Consider the following 9685-nt stretch of genomic DNA (forward strand, 5'->3'; position numbering starts at 1 on the left):
GAAGTTGTTTCCATTAACAGGGGAGACTAGGACGCGGGGGCACAGCCTTAGAATAAAAGGGAGTCACTTTAGAACAGAGATGAGGAGAAATTTCTTCAGCCAGAGAGTGGTGGGTCTGTGGAATTCATTGCCACAGAGGGCTGTGGAGGCCGAGACGTTGAGCGTCTTCAAGACAGAAATTGATAAATTCTTGATTTCTCGAGGAATTAAGGGCTATGGGGAGAGAGCGGGTAAATGGAGTTGAAATCAACCATGATTGAATGGTGGAGTGGACTCGATGGGCCGAATGGCCTTACTTCCGCTCCTATGTCTTATGGTCTTATGATCATCCATATGTTTATCCAATAACCACTTGAACGCTCAAAACGTTGACGAGTCCACCACTGCTGCAGGCAGGGCATTCCACGCCCAAGGATAGCCCGACTAGAGAGGGGGCTATACTGGACCTAGTACTGGGGAATGAGCCCGGTCAGGTCTTCAAAGTTTCAGTAGGGGAACATGTCGCAAATAGTGACCACAATTCTGTTAGCTTTAGGATAGCGATGGAAAAGGATGAGTGGATTCCCAAGGGTAAGGTGTTGGATTGGGGGAAGGCTAACTTTAGTGGGATTAGGCAGAAATTGAAAGCTGTTGATTGGGAGAGGCTGTTTGAGGGTAAATCCACATCTGACATGTGGGAGTCTTTTAAGGAACAGTTGTTAGGGCTGCAGGACAGGCATGTGCCTGTATAAAAGGATAGGAAGGGTAGGATTCGAGAACCGTGGATAACCAGGGAAATTGAGGGACTGGTCAAAAAGAAAAGAGAGGCGTACGTTAGGTCCAGGCAGCTAAAAACGGAGGGAGCTCTGGAGGAATACAAAGAAAGTAGGAAAGAACTCAAATGAGTAATTAGAAGGGCAAAAAGGGGTCACGAAATGTCCTTGGCAGACAGGATTAAGGAGAATCCCAAGGCATTTTATTCATACGTTAGGAACAAAAGGGTTGTCAGGGAAAGAATCGGACCTCTCAGGGACAAAAGTGGGGAATTATGCTTAGAGCCCAAAGAAGGAGGGGAGATCCTAAATGAATACTTTGCGTCGGTATTCACAAAGGAGAGGGATGTGTTGACTGGGAGTGTCTCGGAGGCGACTGTTGAACCATTAGAGAAAATCTCCATTACAAGGGAGGAAGTGTTAGGTTTTTTTAGAGAATATAAAGACTGACAAATCCCCAGGGCCTGATGGAATCTATCCAAGGCTGCTCAGGGAGACGAGAGATGAAATCGCTGGGCCTCTGACGCAAATCTTTGTCTCGTCACTGGACACAGGTGAGGTCCCAGATGAATGGAGGATAGCTAATGTGGTCCCGTTATTTAAGAAGGGTAGGAAGGATAACCCGGGTAATTATGGGCCGGTGAGCTTGACATCCGTGGTAGGGACGTTGTTGGAGAGGATTCTTAGAGATAGGATGTATGCGCATTTAGAAAGGAATAAACTCATTAACGATAGTCAGCATGGTTTTGTGAGAGGGAGGTCATGCCTCACAATGTTCCTCACTATCTGCAAGTCCAGCCAATTTCTAAACCACTGGAGGAGTTTTTTGAAGAAGTGACTAGAATGGTTGACGAGGGAAGGGCCGTGGATGTCGTCTATATGGACTTTAGTAAAGCATTTGACAAAGTACCTCATGGTAGGTTGGTGCAAAAGGTTGGATTTCATGGGACGTGGCTAGATAGGTGGAGAACTGGCTTGGTCACAGAATGTGGAGATGCCGGCGTTGGAAGACAGAGGGTGGTAGTGGAAGGGTCTTTTTCTGGCTGGATGCCTGTGACTAGTGGTGTTCCGCAGGGCTCTGTATTGGGACCTCTGCTGTTTGTGATTTATATAAACGATCTGGAAGAAGGTGTAACTGGGGTGATCAGTAAGTTTGCAGATGACACGAAATTGGCTGGACTTGCAGATAGTGAGGAACATTGTCAGAGGCTACAGATGGATATAGATAGGCTGGAAATTTGGGCAAAGAAATGGCAGATGGAGTTCAATCCAGATAAATGCGAAGTGATGCATTTTGGTAGAGCTAATGTAGGGGGGAGCTATACGATAAATGGCAGAACCATAAAGGGTGTAGATACGCAGAGGGACCTGGGTGTGCAAGTCCACAGATCCTTGAAGGTGACGTCACAGGTGGAGAAGGTGGTGAAGAAGGCATATGGCATGCTTGCCTTTATAGGACGGGGCATAGAGTATAAAAGTTGGGGTCTGATGTTGCAGATGTATAGAATGTTGGTTTGGCCGCATTTGGAATACTGCGCCCAGTTCTGGTCGCCACACTACCAGAAGGACGTGGAGGCTTTGGAGGGAGTACAGAGGAGGTTTACCAGGATGTTGCCTGGTATGGAAGGGCTTAGTTATGAGGAGAGATTGGGTAAACTGGGGTTGTTCTCACTGGAAAGACGGAGGATGAGGGGAGACCTAATAGAGGTGTATAAAATTATGAAAGGCATAGATAGGGTAAACGGTGGGAAGCTTTTTCCCAGGTCGGTGGTGACGTTCACGAGGGGTCATAGGTTCAAGGTGAGCGGGGGGGGGGGGGGGGGGGGAGGTTTAACACGGATATCAGAAGGACATATTTTACACAAAGGGTGGTGGGGGCCTGGAATGCGCTGCCAGGCAAGATGGTGAAGGCAGGCACACTGGGAACGTTTAAGACTTATCTAGATAGCCACATGAACGGAGTGGGAATGGAGGGATACAAAAGAATGGTCTAGTTTGGACCAGGGAGCGGCGCGGGCTTGGAGGGCTGAAGGGCCTGTTCCTGTGCTGTATTGTTCTTTGTTCTTTGACTACTATTCAAAAGTATTTGATTGGTTGTAAAGAGCTTGGAATATCCTATAAGGCTCGAGATGAATGCAGGTCTTTTTTTCCATAGAATAAGGGAAGTGCTTTCAATGTAGACGATTGCAGCTGGCCTGTGGCTACTCTTGGTTTCTGTGCTTCTGGATTGAGATCGGAAAGGTGACAATGTCTTGGTTAAATTGGAACGCAGCCTGAATCCAGATGTTCTGTATGAAGAATACCTTGAATAAATCCTGATCAATACTACTTCAGTGAATTCTGCCTTCCTGATCAGAACAAAAACTGCATCAACCAATTGAAACATTTGTCTTTTTCTCTTGCTTGCTGCCCCCATGTTACATTCTGCTCTTTGAAACATAAGGCAAGGATGACAAAAGCATGAAGCCAGATGCCTGGATTAGCGTTTGAGAGTGTGTCAGCGTGACATGCTTATTGACTGTGCCTTCCTCTTCCTTTGGGAACACACGGTTACATTTATAAACATCCCTCTGGAATTCACAGCCACACTCCAATACTTGGCACAACAGTAATGCACCAGGTGCTAGCCAACAATTGCCATGTACGATTTGGTAAACTGGGAAAGGCTCTGCAGCAACTGAAGATTGTAAAACAGAAAAGGATTTATTAACCAAGTGCTCGGGAACCCTTTTCAAGTAAGGGAAGGCTGCCTTGAGGGGAAGAATGCGTTTTTATACTGGCCCTTTCATGATAACCCAGCTAACTCCTGGTGTTTTAAGCTGATGCCAAAGACAGTGTGACAGAAACAAGCCAAAATGCCACATTCACCTTAGCTTGGTCAGGTTAAATAATTTGTTTAACAAAAGCCCCGGCTGCTGCAGACGTGAATACATAGAAAAACCTGTTGCTAGGGAAGATTTCCTATCTGGTTGGCACTGACTTTGCAGTTTATTCATGTAGGATCTGGCTTCAAGTTCAATGCGCTCTGGCCATCCTGGTCAAAGTGACCCAAAAATCTGTAACATCTTTTTCAGACACTGATTACCAATATCAAAAATAAGTCTTTTTTCCAAATAAAAAATTTCCTATTCTAGTGGAAGAGCTTGTGGAAGGTGTTTGCAGGAAAGTAGCTTTTCTAAACTCCCCCCCCCCCCCCCCCCCACCCCACCCCACACACAGACACAGTAACAACTCTGTCCCATTAAACTCCCCACACAGACAAAACATACCGTCCATAGAGTACATAGAACAAGAACTAAGAAAAGAACAAAAAAAAGGCAGCACAGGAACAGGCCCTTCGGCCCTCCAAGCCTATGCCGTTCATAATGCCCTAACTAAACTAAAAAAAACCTTCTGCCCTTATTTGGGCTCTACCCCTCTATTTCCTCCCTATTCATGGACCCATCCAGATGCCTTTTAAATGTTGCTAAAGTGCCTGCTTCCACCACCTCCTCTTGCAGCATGTTCCAGGCACCCACCACGCTCTGCATGAAAAACCTCCCCCGTACATCTCCCTTAAACTTTCCCCCTTCACCTTTAACCTGTGCGCCCTTATAATTGACACTTCTACCCTTAGAAAAAGCCTCTGACTATCCACCCTGTCTATGCCTTTAAATAGGGCAGAAGGAAAGGAAAGGGTGCAGAATATAACATTACAGTCATAGCTGGGGTGTAGAGAAAGTCATGATGTGGAGGTGTGGCTTTTGCTACCAAATAAACCTGTTGGACTTTAACCTGGTGTTGTTAAACTTCTTACTATGTAGAGAAAGATCAGCTTAACATATGGTAATTTATAGACCAGTTAAGTAGTTGGGCAAGGAGGAAAACAAAGAGCATGCTAATCTTTATTGTAATGGAGTTTGGAGCATAAAGAAGTCTTGCTGCAATTACATGGCGTTTTAATGAAACCACATTTAAAAGAAAGACTTGCACTTATATTAAGAAGTCTCATAACACCAGGTTAAAGTCCAATAGGTTTATTTGGAATCACGAGCTTTTGGAGCACTGCTCCTTCATCAGGTGATCCTTCAGCACAGCGCTCCCTCAGCACAGCGCTCCCTCAGCACAGCGCTCCCTCAGCACAGCGCTCCCTCAGCACAGCGCTCCCTCAGCACAGCGCTCCCTCAGCACAGCGCTCCCTCAGCACAGCGCTCCCTCAGCACAGCGCTCCCTCAGCACAGCGCTCCCTCAGCACAGCGATCTCTAGTACTGTAAGGGTGTCAACCCGGTTTATGTGTTCAAGTCTCGCAACCACAACTTTCTGACTCCAAGATGAGAGTGCTACCTACTGAGCCTGAGCTGATGGCTGCGTTTCTCCTATAAGGGTGGGTTTGTTACACTGAGTAATGCTAACTCAGCATAAATGATACAAGCCATCATACCCTGGACACCGACATGGTGACCAGTGGTGTCATGGTGTTGTCAGTTTATCCCAGGGTTGTAAAGAGTTGGAAATACTCAATAAAACAGTGTTGTTCTGGGAGGCTGGGTTTGTGGGGACAGGCTGGAGGCTGGCAGGTACAATCTTAGTTTCATAGCACTCAGAACTGACTAATTACAAAATAACTTAAGCACTTTGACGGTCGTGATACGTGGATAGTCAGAGCTGTCAACACATGAGAGAGAGGCAGCTGGCATTTATTATTGGCAAGACTGAATTATACTTTAAAAATTATACTTTTGCTCCATGTACTTAAGAGTAACATATATCAAAATAGGTAGCAGTCCTAAACACGAAGCAAATGATGACAGTCCTATGGAAGGATAACAGGAAGAGCGGGACATTGTTGAACCGGTGCTCATTTTCCAACCACTAGTTTGAATGATGAGGATGGACTTCTTCTCCACTAATGGGGCAGACGGTTTGTGATCTCAACAGGATTGCATCCCAACTCTTTTGTATGAACCAATTAAACCCAAATCAAACAAACTGTGGAACAAAGAAAAAGGGCAGACCCTAAAGGAATAATGCCCTCAATGAAAGCAAATCACAAACATCAAACTATAAGGTGATTAAAGAGGTCAATAAGGCATCCCAATCCCTGTGGTGGCCAACGGGCATGGAAGGCCCATGTTCTCCCTTTCCAGGGCCACATGGCTGCGAATGTAGCCGCAGTAGAGGGGCAGACAGTCGAGTCAGACAACCCATCAGTCTCCCGCTGTCCAGACCTGTTGATGGCAAGTTTGTCCAGGAGCTGGTTCACGAGGAGTTCCTCCCCCCCCATTCTGCACTAGGTGCCCATAGATCAAGAGTGTGGGGCTGAAGTGCAAACAAAACTGTAATAGAAGATTTTTTAAATAACTAAAAAGGAGGTTCTCCCTGGAGATCACATGGTCTGGAATGGGGGGGTGGGGGTGAGTTAATAGGTTGTGATGAACAAAGCATCGTAGCTGTGAGGGACAGCTCGGTGGATAGGATATTGGTATGTAGATAGGCTGGAAAATTGGGCGGGGATCCTGGATTCAGGATTCAATCCTGGACCGGGGAGCGGCGCGGGCTTGGAGGGCCGAAGGGCCTGTTCCTGTGCTGTGTTGTTCTTTGTTCTTTGAGGTGCAGTCTAAAGCCTCACTATAGGTTTGAATTGGTTTAAAATGGACTAACTCCACTGTTGGATTGCACAGTGTGCCTGGGAAAACATGCTGGGAGTTATAGTTTATGTCTTCCTTCAGCAGCTCTGCAGTTTAGAATCTTAGCATGACTGTGCCAACAAATTATACTCACCAGTCAAGCATTGGCCTCTTCAACTCCCAATTTCTCACCTCCACAGAAAATAGGAGCTGGAATGTGTGTCCAGGTAAGGAGAGGACTTAGGGTGGGCTTCAGTAGGAGGAACCCATTATTAGTGTCTGGATTCTTGTTGTTATTGTTGTTTAACAGTATCTATTTACACTTTGGCTACAAAAGTATGAGAGACACATATAGAATAGAGAATTGGAGGCTTTTTCCCGGGTGGAAAGGTTAACCACAAGAGGGCACAAATTCAAGAGAGGGGTAAGTTTAGGGGAGATGTGTGGGGAAAGTTGTTCACACAGCAGGTGGTGGGTGCCTGGAACGCACTGTCAGTGGAGGTGATGAGGCAGGCACGTTAGCAACTTTCAAGATGTATCTTGATAAACACATGAACGGGAAGCAAACAGAGGGATAGAAACTGTGGGTGGGCAATAAGTAGTGGGTCTAAATAAGGATTAGGAATCGGCGCAGGCTTCGTGGGCCAAAGGGCCTGTTTCTGTGCTGTATTCTTCTTTGTACATAACTTTGAGCTTCCTTGAAGGGTAATAAGGAAAAAAACCTGCAGGTCCCTATTTTTACAACGATTACATCCTAAAATCAATAACTTACATTTACATAGTGTCTTCACTGTAATAAAATGAAGTCCTGTGACGCATTGGTGGTGTCCCTGCCTCTGGGCCAGTAACTCCGAGTTCCCACGCCAGAAGTTTTCATGACATGGTTAACAGGCTGATAATCAGCCTGGATGTCTTTCCATCACCTCCCCGCTATTCCCCAAAGGGACAAGTGTGTGTGTGTGAAAATCCATTTTTAAAAATGTAACAAAATGTCCCAGAGTGCTTCATAGGAGCATTACAAAACAAAATATGACATCAAGCTACATAAGGGGACATTAGGTCAAATGACCAAAACTTGGTCAAACAGGTAGATTGTTAAGGAATATTTTAAAGGAAGAAAGTTAGGTGGAGAGGTAGGGAGGCAATTCCAGAACTTGTGGCCTAGGCAACTAAAGGTGTCTCCTCATTGACTAATCCTGGCCTATATCATTCAGGCACTGGGAACCTAACAAAGGATGTTGGCCAAGGAGAGAGTGCATCACAGATTCACCAGAATGTTACTGGAACTTTACCAGGGCTCCCAAGTGTTGAGTGTGAAGAGGTTACATAAACTAGGCTTGCCCTGGTCATATTCTGGTAACATTCTGATTTGATTTGATTTACTATTGTCACATATATTAATACAGTGAAAAATATTATTTCTTGCATGCTATACAGACAAAACATACCGTTCATAGAGAAGGAAAGGAGAGAGTGCAGAATGTAGTGTTACAGTCATAGCTAGGGTGTAGAGAAAGATCAACTTAATGCGAGGTAAGTCCATTCAAAAGTCTGACAGCAGCAGGGAAGAAGCTGTTCTTGAGCCGGCTGGTACGTGACCTCAGACTTTTGTATCTTTTTCCCGAAGGAAGAAGGTGGAAGAGAGAATGTCCGGTGTGCGTGGGGTCCTTAATTATGCTGGCTGCTTTGCCGAGGCAGCAGGAAGTATAGACAGAGTCAATGGATGGGAGACTGGTTTGCGTGATGGATTGGGCTACATCCACGACCTTTTGTAGTTCCTTGCGGTCTTGGGCAGAGCAGGAGCCATACCAAGCTGTGATACAACCAGAAAGAATGCTTTCTATGGTGCACCTGTAAAAGTAGGTGAGAGTCATAGCTGACATGCCAAATTTCCTTAGACTTCTGAGAAAGTAGAGGCGTTGATGGGCTTTCTGAACTATAGTGTCGGCATGGGGGGACCAGGACAGGTTGTTGGTGATCTGGACACCTAAAAGCTTGAAGCTCTCGACCCTTTCTACTTCATCCCTGTTGATGTAGACAGGGACATGATCTCTACTACGCTTCCTGAAGTCGATGACAATCTCCTTTGTTTTGTTAACATTGAGGGAGAGATTATTGTTGCCGCACCAGTTCACCAGATTCTCTCATTCCTGTACTCTGTCTCGTCATTGTTTGAGATCCGACCCACTACGGTGGTGTCGTCAGCAAACTTGAAAATCGAATTGGAGGGGAATTTGGCTGCACAGTTATAGGTGTACAAGGAGTATAGTAGAGGGCTGAGAACACAGTCTTGTGGGGCACCAGTGTTGAGGATGATCGTGGAGGAGGTGTTGTTGTCTATCCTTACTGATTGTGGTCTGTGAGTTAGGAAGTTCAGGGTCCAGTCGCAGAGGGAGGAGCCGAGGCCCAGGCCACGGAGTTTGGAGATGAGTTTCGTGGGAATAATAGTGCTGAAGGCTGAGCTGTAGTCAATAAATAGGAGTCTGACATAGGTGTCTTTGTTATCTAGGTGTTCCAGGGTTGAGTGCAGGGCCAGGGAAATGGCATCTGCTGTGGACCTGTTGCAGCAGTAGGCAAACTGTAGTGGATCCAGGTAGTCCGGGAGGCTGGAACTGATTCGTGCCATGACTAACCTTTCGAAGCACTTCATAATGATGGACGTCAGTGCCATCGGCCGATAGTCATTAAGGCACACTGCTTGGTTTTTCTTGGGTACCGGGGTGATGGTCGTCTTCTTGAAGCAGATAGGGACCTCAGATTGTTGTTCACATTCTGGTGAATCTGCAATGCATATATTCCCTGGGATATGGAAGGTTAAGATTTTGATTGATGTTTTAAGTAATTGATAGAAAGGATTCAGAGAAGCTGTTTTCCTTTGGTGGACAAGTCTACTTCAACAGTAACCTGTTACAGCTTGTAACCTTAAAATCAGAGCCAGGCCTTCCAGGAGAGGAGTTATGAAAGCTTTCTTCACGGAGGGTGGTAGAAATGTGGAACTTCACATTGAAAGCAGTAGATGCTAGCTCATTTAATAATCTTTTGTCTATAATTGGTAGATTTTTCCTCACATGGCTAAGGGTATACAAGAAGATGGAGCCACAGACTAAAACTAGAGTTCAGGTACAGATCATTCATAATCTCGTTGAATGGCACAAGGGCTTAATGCCTCCTCCTGTTCCTACATTCACCTGATCAAACTCACTGTCATTACAGAGCTAGTGTTTCTTTTTCTGAGTAAAACAAAATCTCAAGAGACAATCCATTCTTGTTTCAATACAACTCCTACAGATAGGGTGGGTCTTATGTTCTACCTCATTTTCAAAAAT

The 9685-nt window shown here is 45.6% G+C and overlaps 1 protein-coding gene across 1 annotated transcript in view; it reads right to left on the bottom strand.

The window, feature by feature from the left end:
* The window catches only part of LOC144501824 (uncharacterized), a 109610-nt gene extending 100458 nt beyond the window's left edge, over nucleotides 1-9152 (bottom strand). The window contains exon 1 of the mRNA XM_078225877.1: nucleotides 8993-9152. Coding sequence (XP_078082003.1) covers nucleotides 8993-9030 — 38 coding nt within the window. The 5' untranslated portion in view covers nucleotides 9031-9152. The remainder of the gene's footprint in view (nucleotides 1-8992) is intronic.
* Between the last annotated feature and the right edge of the window lie 533 nt (nucleotides 9153-9685).

The sequence above is a fragment of the Mustelus asterias genome, chromosome 12, assembly GCF_964213995.1.
Source record: "Mustelus asterias chromosome 12, sMusAst1.hap1.1, whole genome shotgun sequence".
NCBI lineage: Eukaryota > Metazoa > Chordata > Chondrichthyes > Carcharhiniformes > Triakidae > Mustelus > Mustelus asterias.